Below are 12450 nucleotides of genomic sequence, written 5' to 3'. Positions count from 1 at the left end.
ATGGTAGTTCTACTTTTAGTTAAGGAACCTCCATACCGTTCTCCATAGTGGCTGTATGAATTTACATTCCCACCAACAGTGCAAGAGGGCTTCCTTTTCTCCACACCGTCTCCAGCATTTATGGTTTGTAGATGTTTTGATGATGGCCATTCTGACTGGTGTGAGGTGATACCTCACTGCAGTTTTGATTTGCATCTCTCTAATGATTAGCGATGCTGAGCATTTTTTCATGTATTTGTTGGCAATCTGTATGCCTTCTTTGGAGAAATGTCTATGTAGGTCTTCTGCCCATTATTGGATTCGGTTCTTTGTTTTTTTGATATGGAGCTGCATGAGCTGCTTGTATATTTTGGAGATTAATCCTTTGTCTGCTACTTCGTTTGCACATATTTTCTCTCATTCTGAGGGTTGCCTTTTCATCTTGTTTATGATTTCCTTTGATGTGCAAAAGCTTTGAAGTTTCATTGGGTCCCATGTTTATTTTTGTTTTTATTTCCATTTCTCTAGGAGGTGGGTCAAAAAGGATCTTGCTGTGATGTCATAGACTGTTCTACCTATGTTTTCCTCTAAGAGTTTTACAGTGTCTGGCCTTACATTTAGGTCTTTAATCCATTTTGAGTTTATTTTTGTGTATGGTGTTTGGGAGTGTTCTAATTTCATTCTTTTACATGTAGCTGTCCAGTTTTCCCAGCACCACTTATTGAAGAGGCTGTCTCTTCTCCATTGTATATTCTTGCCTCCTTTATCAAACATAAGGTAACAATATGTGCATGGGTTTACCTCTGGGCTTTCTATCCTGTTCCATTGATCTATATTTCTGTTTTTGTGCTAGTACCATACTGTCTTGATTACTGTAACTTTGTAGTATAGTCTGAAGTCAGGGAGTCTGATTCCTCCATCTCTGTTTTTCTTTCTCAAGATTGCTTTGGCTATTCGGGGTCTTTTGTGTTTCCATGCAAATTGTGAAATTTTTTGTTCTAGTTCTGTGAAAAATGCCACTGGTAGTTTGACAGGGGGTGCATTGAATCAGTAGATTGCTTTGGGTAGTATAGTCATTTTCACAATGCTGATTCTTCCAGTCCAAGAACATGGTATATCTCTCCATCTATTTGTATCATCTTTAATTTCTTTCGTCAGTGTCTTATAGATTTCTGCATCCAGGTCTTTTGTCTCCTTAGGTAGGTTTATTCCTAGGTATTTTATTCTTTTTGTTGCAGTGGTAAATGGGAGTGTTTCCTTAATTTCTCTTTCAGATTTTTCATCATTAGTGTATAGGAATGCAAGAGATTTCTGTACATTAATTTTGTATCCTGTTACTCTACCAAATTCATTGATTAGCTCTAATAGTTTGTATGTTATTTGCTGCTTTTCCCTTGCTGCTTTCAATATTTTTTCTTCATATTTAATATTTGATAGTTTCATTAATATGTGTCTTGGTGTGTTTCTCTTTGCGTTTATCCTGTATGGTACTCTCTGTGTTTCCTGGACTTGATTGACTATTTCCTTTCCCATGTTAGGGAAGTTTTCGACTGTAATCTCTTCAAATATTTTCTCAACCCCCTTTTTTCCTCTTCTTCTTCTGGGACCGCTATAATTTGAACGTTGGTGTGTTTAATGTTGTCCCAGAGGTCTCTGAGACTGTCCTGAATTCTTTTCATTATGTTTTCTTTTCTGCTTTCTGGCAGTTATTTCCACCGCTTTATCTTCCAGCTCATTTATCTGTTCTTCTGCCTCAGTTATTCTGCTATTGGTTCCTTCTAGAGTATTTTTCATTTCAGTAAGTGTGTTGTTCATCACTGTTTGTTTGCTCTTTATTTCTTCTAGATCCTCGGTAACTGTTTCTTGTAATTTCTCCAATTTGTTTCCCAGATTTCGGATCATCTTTACTAGCACTACTCTGAACTCTTTTTCAGATAGGTTGCCTATTTCGTCTTCACTTATTTGGTCTTGTAGGTGTTTACCTTGCTCCTTCATCTGTAACATATTTTTCCGTGGTTTCATCTTTTTTTTTGGTTTGTTTCCTCTTTTTGATAGGTGGTGCTGTATTCCTGTCTTACTGGTTGTTTGGCCTGAGACGTCCAGCATTGGAGTTTGCAGGCAGTTGGACAGATCCAGGTCTTGGTGCTGAGATGAGGACCTCCGGGAGGCCTTACTCCGATTAATATTCCCTGAGGTCTGAGGTTCTCTGTTAGTCCAGTGGTTTGGACTCAGAGTTTCCACCACAGCAGCTTGGTCCTGACCTCTGGCCTGAGAACCAACATCTCGCAAATTTCATGGTGTGGTTAAAAAAAAAAAAAAAGAAAGAAAGAAAAAAAGGAGCAGTACAATATCAAAGAATAAAAACCAAAATAAAATTAGAATGATAAAAAATACATTAAGAGAAATAAAAGTATAATTGAAACAACCGGTCGCTGGGGGTTCCTCCCGTCCCCTTACATGTCTGTGGTCTCCCACCGGTGCCTGGTAGGTGCCCTAGTTGTGAGGAGACGGAAATTCCGCATCCTCGTAGTACGCCGTTTTGACCCCGTCCCCCCTATCTCTTTAAAATAAACTTCAAATTACACTTTTTCCATGAGATTTTCCCAACCTTTTGTATACCTATAAACTTCTAACATCCCCCAAACTTTTGTAGCACTTTATGTGCTTCATGTCTGTACTGATTATTTTGGCTTGTAATCACATATAGTTCAGCTCCTTTATACTGTTAATATTTCAGCCAGCCTTCGCCAAAGGGACCTATGGCCTCTTACCGGAGTAAGTACACTGTGGAAAAGGAAACTGTCAAAGCTTTGAGGACTACTGGACACTAGTTCTGAACTGACACTAATTCCAGGAGACCCAAAAGCGCCACTGTGCTCTGCCAGTCAGAGTAGGGGCTTGTGGAGGTCAGGTGATCAATGGGATTTTAGTTCAAGTTCATCCCACAGTGGGTCCCTGAGCCCATCCTGTGGTTACTTCCCCAGCTCTGGAATGCAGAATGGGAACAGACTTACTCAGCCACTGGCTGAATCACCACACATGTGCTTAGTAAGTAGTCGGTTATTTCACCAAGAAGACAGCAATTTTGTAAAGAGAGCTTGCTAATGTTCTATAATATTATTTCAAAAGCAAGGACTTCAGCAAATACTCGCATTTTCCCAATTATTGACAAAACTACACCTCCTGGTAATCACTTTACAAATGAGATGAAAGTCAAAGCCTGGATATTAACATCAAAGTCAGAGATTTTCTACTGAATTCAGAAGAGGCTCGTAAGGCATCTTCAGCTCATTCTGGTTTTTGGATGATATTATTTACTATTTCCTTCCAAGTGTTCAAATACTTGTAAGTTATGTTCTGTTCTTAATAGCCTGATAGCTATTCAACTATGTTCTCTTATTAATAGCGTTTTTATTAGAGAATTAGGGCAAACAGTAAAGTTTAAATTAGATTTCTCACCATATGTCGACATGTTGAGCATTTTCCTTCTGACAGTGAGGACAGAAATATGTCATTCTCTTATTCTCCCCTAAGCGACACACAGTTATTTTGCAGCAGCACTGACCACAATTAGGACGCTTGTAAACCTTATAGTGGTTAGAGACAGCAGATCCTGCTTTGTGGCACTAAAAACAAACAAACAAGCATTACAATGTTATCTACAAAATAGTATTGAAAGATATATTCTTGAAAGTCATTTCTAAAAATAATTTGTTAAAAATGTACATATGTTTATACATATGTCCTCATAATCTTTTCTTTCATTTGAGAAAAAGGTATTGACAAGATTCAGCAACATTTGTCAAATAAGATTTGTGTGAAATAATTAAGTCATTATTGTATAACTTACTAGTATTCAAAACTGTTCTTTGCATGGCTTTACCCTCCTATCTAAATGGGATATAAAAGTTCTATAATTTAAAATGTCTTTCATGCCTTTAAGGTTTTTATATTTAAACATAATTATATGGTTATAAGAAAAAGACTAGATTAGCTTTAAATCTGATTATTTTTAGAACACCGAAGCTGCTCACTTTGTTTCAACAGTCAAAGAATTTATTCCTAGGGAGAAACACTTAACAAGGTCATCTTCTTTGTTGACCTGAAAAGGGACAGTTTTTTTGTTTTTAATCTTACAGACTCACTGAAAAAGAAAAATTTAAATGCCATCTTAGCAGCGAACATGTTCTGTTTTGGCATAAGTTCTATTTCAAAAGACACTGATACTCTCTGTCACAGTTTTATTCTACTCACATACAGTTAAAGCTCCTACAAAGAGAATGTTAGGGATTTACATCAGCAGTGTGAAAATTTAAAAGCCCAGAAATATGGTGGATCATATTAGAAGCTGAAAATTACAGGAACAACTCATATTAATTTAAGCAAAGTATTGAAATGCCCATCTTAATCTGAGCAGAAAATGGGTAGGTATCTGTAATCATCTTTCCCTAGAAGAATAAGTGAGCATATGTAATATTAAAATAGCCATCGATACTCAGGACAGGTATGTAAAGCAAGAGGCTCATTAACACTTTAGGCCAATTAATGAAGAAGCCTACAATACCTGACTTTCTAACAGTAGTAAAAACACACATTTTGAATACAGGAAATGGACTGTAGAGAAAAAAAGACATATTTATGATACTTCGTTTAAAGACAAAATGTGTTTACTTAACTCTATATATGCATATATATGTATATATACAACTTTCAAAATTTACAGTTTAGTGAGGACTTATTCTCAAAACAGTCTCTGTGGTAGATAGAGAAGTATTATTATCCCGTTTTACAGATAAGGAAACTAAATCTAAATTAAGTTACCTAAATAACATTAACCACACTGATAGGTAAGTGGCAAAATCTGATTGAACTGAAGTCTATATTTATCCCAAAGTATTGAATCTCTCTCTAGGCTACCTATATGTTACTTTTATATATCCAAAATTAGAACAAGAGTCAAAGTAAGTAAAATGCTAACATAGCTGTCCCCCAACTTAGTGTAAAGATAATTTAATATAATTAGAGTTAGACAAGTTTGGACCGACCTGTGACCTAATTTCAAGGTGTTAATTATGCCCATAACATGTCACTCTCCCCTATTGCACCTCTATGCTCTTACCACTAGATGGCTACATACAGCCTTGACATTTCTGGTGCAAAGGGAAATAACTGACATTTTACATAGTTGAAAAAATTTTTGCTCTTACCCTGTAAAAAAGAAGGCTGAAATCACGTATCATTTTCACAAGGTGATGTGTCTGTTCATCTGTTAACTGACAAACCTTAAAATAGAAAAACAACTCAGGAGAGCTTCATAATTTGTTCATTATTGTAGAAAAACAATACCACTTGCCAGTTCTACCTAAGAGAACTTGAAATAGATTTGAAATATATGCATCTCTTCTAAAACTCATATATCTATTCAGTGTTATTAACCGTGTATATTTTTAAGTGATGGTACTACAGATATAAAATACCATCCATTCTCGAACTTATTTACAAAGCAGAAATAGACCCACAGACATAGAAAACAACTTATGGTTACCAAAGGGGCTAGCCGGGGGTGGGGTGGGAGATAAATTAGGACTTTGGGATTAATGGATACACACGACTACATAGAAAATAGATAAACAACAAGGACCTAACTGTATAGCATGGGGAACTATACTCAGTATCTTTATTTTTTTTTAAGATTTACATTTTTTTGTTGTGGACCATTTTTATAGTCTTCATTGAATTTTTTACAATACTGCTTCTGTTTGATGTTTTGGTTTTTTGGCCACGAGACATGTGGGATCTTAGCTCCCTGACCAGGGATCAAACCCGCACCCCCTGCATTGGAAGGCAAAGTCTTAACCACTGGACCGCCAGGGAAGTCCCCTCAGTATCTTTTAATAACCTATAATGGAAAAGATTCGGAACAAGAATACATATATGTATATAACTGAATCACTCTGCTGTACAGTTGAAACTAACACAACATTGCCAATTAACTATAACTCAATTTTAGAAAAATTCAAAAAAGAAAAATACCATCTTATAAACTTTAATTCTAAATTCAAATATTTATTGAATACCTGTTCTGTACTGGACATCTTCAAAGTCCCAGCATTGCCTATCAGCCACCTTGAAAAGTCTTGCAGGAGAAAAAGGGAAGGAAAAAAAAAAAAAAAGACCAGAAAGAAGGGACAAACAGGTACAGGAGTAGATGTTCACCAAGGTCACTATCAAGCTTTAAAAAGATATGAATTTATAGACATGCTTTAATATTAAAGTACATGTTAACACATGGACGAACTCAGAAACAGAACTTGCTGAAGAATTTTTTTGTGACACAGCCTAGCATAAACCTCAGGGTCACCCTTTGCAGAATTCATTATCATTTGGCACATGTAGTTTCAATAGTAATTCCAGAAGAAATTCTAAAGACTCACCTTTGTTGTGTGTATAGGAATACATATGTATATCTTTATATAACAGAAACAAATTTATCAGTGCCTATAAAATCTAAAACCATCTAATCAACATAATCCTTCTAAAAGTATTATTTTTTCATTTATTTAAAGTTTAAAACATATGTACTTCTCAAATTCATTTATTTCTTACCACATCTTACGTACTACGTTCAGTCACATCTTAAAAGGCTAGATTATACTTTTTCAATCATTGTGCGTGTGCTTTTAGGGGGCTAATAGCTAAGCTTCAGAAAGATTAATTTTTAACCCCCTCACGCATTACGGCCGGCTGGACGTACTGATAAAAAGTAAATTGTCAGTTTATCAAAGATAACAACAATGTTCTGGTTAACAACACTCTGGGTACTTTTTTCAAAAACATTTTCCATAGAGTTCTAGATGATTTTAGAAAGCTCATAAGCTCATTAGTGTTAAAATTCTGTTTCATTATTCCCATATTACAGAAATTTGACAAGCAGGTTCCAAGTGTCAAAAAACAGAACCAAATCTACAACAATTATTAACTGGTTTCTTTGAAAACTTATTTCCTACTGATCTGAATTTTATAAAAACTCTCTGGGAAGCAATTACACAAAATAAATAGGTACCTTTGGAATCACGTAAAAGATGGTTTAGTTAATAGAGACTATTTGGGTCTGGATAAAAGCCCTAATGTAGCTTTCTTCCCTGGAAACTAAAATATATGTATCCTTCCACCTGGTTTTGAGTTCTAACCGCTCTGACCTTCTTAAAACTTGGTCCTATTAATCACCGTTCCTTTTTTTTTTTTTTTTTTTTAACAATTTTAACCTCTCCCTCTCGGCCAGTTTGTTTTTTTTTCCCAACATATAAATAAGTTCATGTCACTCCAGTTGAAGAACAAGAAAAAAAAACCCTAAAAATCCAGTTCTTGTCCCAACTTCTCCATCCAGCAGTCTAATATTTTCCCTTCACTCCAATCTAAGCTATTTTAACAATCACTCTAAGTTTTGTTTCCATTTCCTCACCAATCACTTATTCCTTATTCTCTGCTACCTGACTTCCATTCTTACCATTCCACCAAAACAGCATTTTCTAATGTCATGAACAGGTACAAATAGGAATATATGAGTGTGTGTAGAGTGTGAATTTAATATGCCAGATAGTAAAAGAAAGTTGTGAGCTTCGCTCTTTCATACATTCAACAAATATTTCTTTAATGCCTTCCAAATGCCAGACACTCTATTCTAGATACTTGGATACATCAACGAACGAAACAGACACCTTCCTCCTAAGGGACTGTGTTCTAGCAGAAGTCAGATCCTAAACAATGTATATAACATGTAAGTATCAGGTGATCAGTGGTGTGGAGAAAAATAAAAAGCAAGCAAGTTATGGAAGCCTGGGAGGAAGAAGTGGGTGGCAGGGATGCACACAGCAATTTTTAAAAGAGAGGCCAGGGTTGGCCTCACGGAGAAGCTGGCGTGAGCGAAGACCCCGGAAGTCTGTCTGGGGAGAATGTGTTACTGCCACGCCGATTTAAGTGTTCCACGTTGGTCCCTTCACAGTATTTAAAAATATAGAAATCATTTAAAAACTACTTAACACCTACTTTAACAGCGGGATGGAGACCACTGTCAAAGAGAGCTTCATTTTTGATGATGTTTCCCACGCCGGGTAACACTTTCTGATCCATTAACACGTCACACAGCATCCGTCCTCTCTGCTTTTTCACTTCACTTTCTGCTCTTGAGGAACTGAAGTTAGGTGAACATACATCTAATTCTTCCATCATTCTTATTCTCTGTTGGCTTTCTGCTGAGTTCCTATAGAAAGGAATAGAAAACACATTAATCATGTGCCTGGTTACAATTCACAAAGTGTCATTTAAAATGATCTTTGATATAAACAAACACTTTATGTTAACCAGCTTATAAGAGTTACAGAGCCAAACAATGACGACCCTAACAAAACATGTTATCTGAAGAATCTTTTGAAATGACGTTTTATCAGTTATAAACTACTTTAAAAATTTTTGTTTATTTATTTATTTTCACATGTGACATTCCCAAACCCAACTGCAGAGCCAACTTTGCAGTTTTGCAGCTGAAGCAATTTTTAATTCAATCTTTTACCTGATTTCTACTGATGAGTCAAAGAAACAAATCAGATCTTTGGTGAGCTGTACTTCAAAAACAGGAGAAAGTCCATTTTTATTTTTAGACTTAACTGGATTAATCACGAGGAAGCCTTTCATTCCAAAATGAATCCTAGAACAAAAGCAAACCCATCTTTGAGCGGCAGTAAGTATATCATGCATGAAATTTTTGTTCCTTCACTTTTTGGAATATAAGCAAACAAATGTTAGTCACAATAGACACTTCAAGGGCACAAAGTGATAGCTAATATCGTATTTTTGTTAATGGCTTTGTATCCTTATAAAACTAGATACGGCACTCATTTTTTCAACTCACAAAGAAAATAAGTTCCTAGAGAAATAATAAGGCCCTGACAGTAAGCCCAAGAAAACACACCCCTGTTCTCTTTTCTTGTCAGATGAGGTATCTTTTATTCACACCACAGTCTACTGTCTCTCAGCTTTTTCTCTGATTCAAAGGCTTGGGGTGAGATAAGGCTAAATTTAAATTGCCTATAGTTGGTGTTTTTATGAATTCTACAAAGCCACCAACATTCACATTCCTTACTTCTAGCTACAGTAGATTGGAAATGTTTACCTATTCCAAAATGAGATCTATAGTTTAAGACACTTACTCTTTTCTACCCCCCTGCTTTGGGATAACACAGTGAAACAAATTTTTGCAAAATCTTTCATATTAAAAGAAAAGAGAACAAGTCAAAATGCTATTGTCTTCAATTCTTTTAGTTTCCTTCTGCCTTTGTAGGTATTGGGAAGAGGGGATTTGTAAATATTTACGGTTAACTTGAAAGCCACAGTGCAGTGATGAAAAATTCATAGCCTTTCAGTTTTTATAGGATTGATTAGTATGTCCAGTTTTAAAAAAAGAAAAAAAGAAAGTGGTTTTACGAGACTTCTGACGATGAAGATCAGAAATGACTCTCAAGATGAAATAGTTTTCTGCCTTTCAAACCCTTCTCCTTATAGCTTTGTTGAGTTAATAAATATGGCTCCTTTGGCAGCAAACGTAACTGCTCTGTGCTTCTAATTCCAAAGCACCATGTTACAGTATTGTACAAGGTTAACCAGTCTAACTGTAAAGATGTGGGTTTTAAACGCTGTGCGCCTACTGTCAATCATAAATGCATTTTACATGCCCCACAGTTCTTGACAGGAAACATGTGTGCCTGTAAGTACTCCATAACTTAGCCTACGGAGGTTCAACGCCAGTGAAAGGTGTACAACTGTCATGCCCAGAAGCCATCATACCTAAAATCTTTTCAGCTGCATGGCTCCTAAAGTGGATTCTAAATCACTTTCTATAATGAAACTGCATCTACATATAAAATCTCAAAGGTTAAGACCCAGTTCAAATGCAGGAGTAGCCCCAGTAAGAATCCCAAATCAAAGAAGTATGCCTTTTTTTGGTCTTATAAATCTATTCAGGGGGAAATGTGCATAAAAATAACTATTTTTACAATAAATTTTATTTTTATGAATTTTTATGAAATAGAAAAATGTTATGATGACTGAGCCCCAATAAACCAATGAATTTTGTGTTTATTATTAAGTACCCTTTATCTTAAACTAAGAAAAACATATCAGTACCATGAAAATTTTCAAGGCACAGTAAATACCTGTACTGTTATATTTCTATCTCTTGATCCTCTCAAGCTCCATCCACTCCCAATCCAACTGGCTACCTGAGACCATTCACGCTGCATAACATGACGGCCTGCCCACCGCGGGCTTTAGGCCCAGCCGGGAGTGGCCTCTGTCCCTTCCTCTGATCCCGTGCCTTTCACACAGCTGATTCAGGAATGGAAACCTGGATCAAGCTGGATTCATCAGCATTTTCCTGAGGAGTTTATCCGGGACACAGAGAGATCAGTTCCTTGTTAGGACTGGGAGACCTATCATGGGAGCTGTCTAGGGTAATGTGTCCTGACATGGGCACCAGAAAAGCCAAGAGAGGCCTGTCTGCAGAGACACAGACGACAGGAGATTTCAGCGGGGAACAGAATCGAGAAATGCAGAGTCCTCATAGCGTTTAGCCTTCGCTTCCAGTTCTACCTGAAGCCTGACTGCATTATCTTCCGGTATCAAAAGACACCCATATTCTTATAATAAATAATTACTAAGCTTGTTTAAGTTGGGCTTCTGTCGCTTGCAACCAAAATTCTAATATAAAAATTATGTTCAAACTAAAAACTGAAGTGATAGTAAGAAAATTCCTCTAGTTAGAAATAACTGCCTAAAACAAATCAATAAATAAGACCCGATACTATTTTAATCACCAGCCACATTCTTCCTGTTATCACTAGCAGAATAACCTGAACCTCCTTAACCAAACATAAACAGCATCAACGACAGTATTGTCACAGGTTCAGATTAACGACAACCACACATGCAGACGAGGCAACTGCTTATGAAGATTATCACGTGGTCAAAATCGTCATATGGATACTAGCGTGTAAAACAGTTGAATATAAAGATTGTAAAACTTATGCTGGGAACTCAAAGAAAGAGGTTATAAAAAGAAAGAAATGGTCTTAACCATGCTGAAAAGGAAAAAGGGAGTTCTGCTTCTACTTAAGATATAGAAGCTAAAAGTGCATATGGATCCTACCCTAATAAGGAGAGAAAAATCACAGTATTTACAAAATCCTAAATTTTCTTGAGCCCATCAGAGACAAGACATTGCAGGCAGCCAGGTGAAATAAATTCCAAAGAGTGACAAGCCCCTCTGTGGAAAGACAGACACACAAGTTATTCCATCTGGGGAAGAGTACGGGAGAAAGAGACAGCTACTGTAGAAATGGATAAGAAGAAAACAGCTAATATTTTCAACAAACTTTTAAATAGTGTGGCTAGTATGACGGTTTAGGATCTCTGGAGCCCCAGACACAAGGAGAGTGTGCCCTCACTTGTAAGCTCTTTCCCACGGGCATCCACAAGTTAGCTGCCCACAAGTAAGATGTGAGTCATGGCAGGGGACCTGAAACAGCCACCCTTGGTGACGTGGGACCTGCCTGCATGAAACCCTGTCTCCTTGCTTCTTGAACATGCCTCTTACATGAAGCAGAGGTCTTAGAAAGTTTTAAGATGCTCTAGCCAATAGAGAGGTACAAACAAAAAGCTGTCCGTTCCTGAAGGAGTAACAGGAAACTACCTGCAGGCAGAGGAAGTCTTGTGCCAGGTAACAAGGATAAGCAAGCAGTCTGCCACTGGGGAGGGAAGGAAACCCTTCTGCCTCCAGGCCCAGGCCAAGTGCACTGCTGTTCAGAACGAGCCCAAGCAAAAGCCATCTGCCTCTAGGCATGAGGCAGGGAATCAACCTTGGTGCAGACTCCTGCAGTGATACTCCAGGCACCAGTCCCATGGGAGAGAGCAAGGAAACTCTCTGACCTAAGGCCACCCACACAGCGAAGGAAGCACGGCTGCCTTAGGGAGGAGAGGGGCAGCAGCTCTGAGAAAACTGCAGCCCTGAGGCCCACATGCTCAGGGCCTGCCCAAAATTAAAGCTGGTCTGGAAGAAACAAGAACCTCTGTTTCCCCATCACGAACCTCTCTCACTGAGTAACAGGCAACAGTAGTCTGCCACCGGAGGGCTGGGGGACCTGAGTGTGGAGAGACTCCCTAGGGACAGGAATATGCAGGGTAGGTAGTCAGTAGGTAGCTGACTAAAAAAATGATGATACATCCATAGAGTAGAACACTTTGTGCACATTAAAAATAATAATGTACATTTTGACGTTGACCAATGCAATACGCATGTTATGTAAAAGGGAAAAATATAAATTAAAATTCCTGTTTATATAAAAATCATAACATGCAATATCATATTATAATTCATGCATATGTAACATAAACTATATATGGTATATATACAATTTATAT

General features: G+C 37.2%; 1 protein-coding gene across 7 annotated transcripts in view; it reads right to left on the bottom strand.

Annotated features, from left to right (window-relative positions):
- NEIL3 (nei like DNA glycosylase 3) overlaps positions 1-12450 on the bottom strand; it is a 79289-nt gene that overhangs the window by 26569 nt on the left and 40270 nt on the right. For all 7 annotated transcript variants that reach the window (XR_003794130.1, XR_003794131.1, XM_029226192.1 and 4 more), the window contains 4 exons: positions 8549-8683; positions 8026-8239; positions 5187-5261; positions 3439-3605 (listed from right to left, as the gene is read on the bottom strand). Coding sequence is in view for 5 of the 7 variants with exons in the window: in XM_029226192.1 (XP_029082025.1) it covers positions 3439-3605; positions 5187-5261; positions 8026-8239; positions 8549-8683 (591 nt within the window). In the remaining 2 variants the exon portion in view is untranslated. The remainder of the gene's footprint in view (positions 1-3438; positions 3606-5186; positions 5262-8025; positions 8240-8548; positions 8684-12450) is intronic.

The sequence above is a fragment of the Monodon monoceros genome, unplaced genomic scaffold, assembly GCF_005190385.1.
Source record: "Monodon monoceros isolate NGI ecotype Baffin Bay Population unplaced genomic scaffold, NGI_Narwhal_1 Super_Scaffold_17, whole genome shotgun sequence".
Lineage (NCBI taxonomy): Eukaryota > Metazoa > Chordata > Mammalia > Artiodactyla > Monodontidae > Monodon > Monodon monoceros.
Note: the sequence above shows the minus strand (reverse complement) of the source record. Positions and strands in the feature narration are given on the sequence as shown.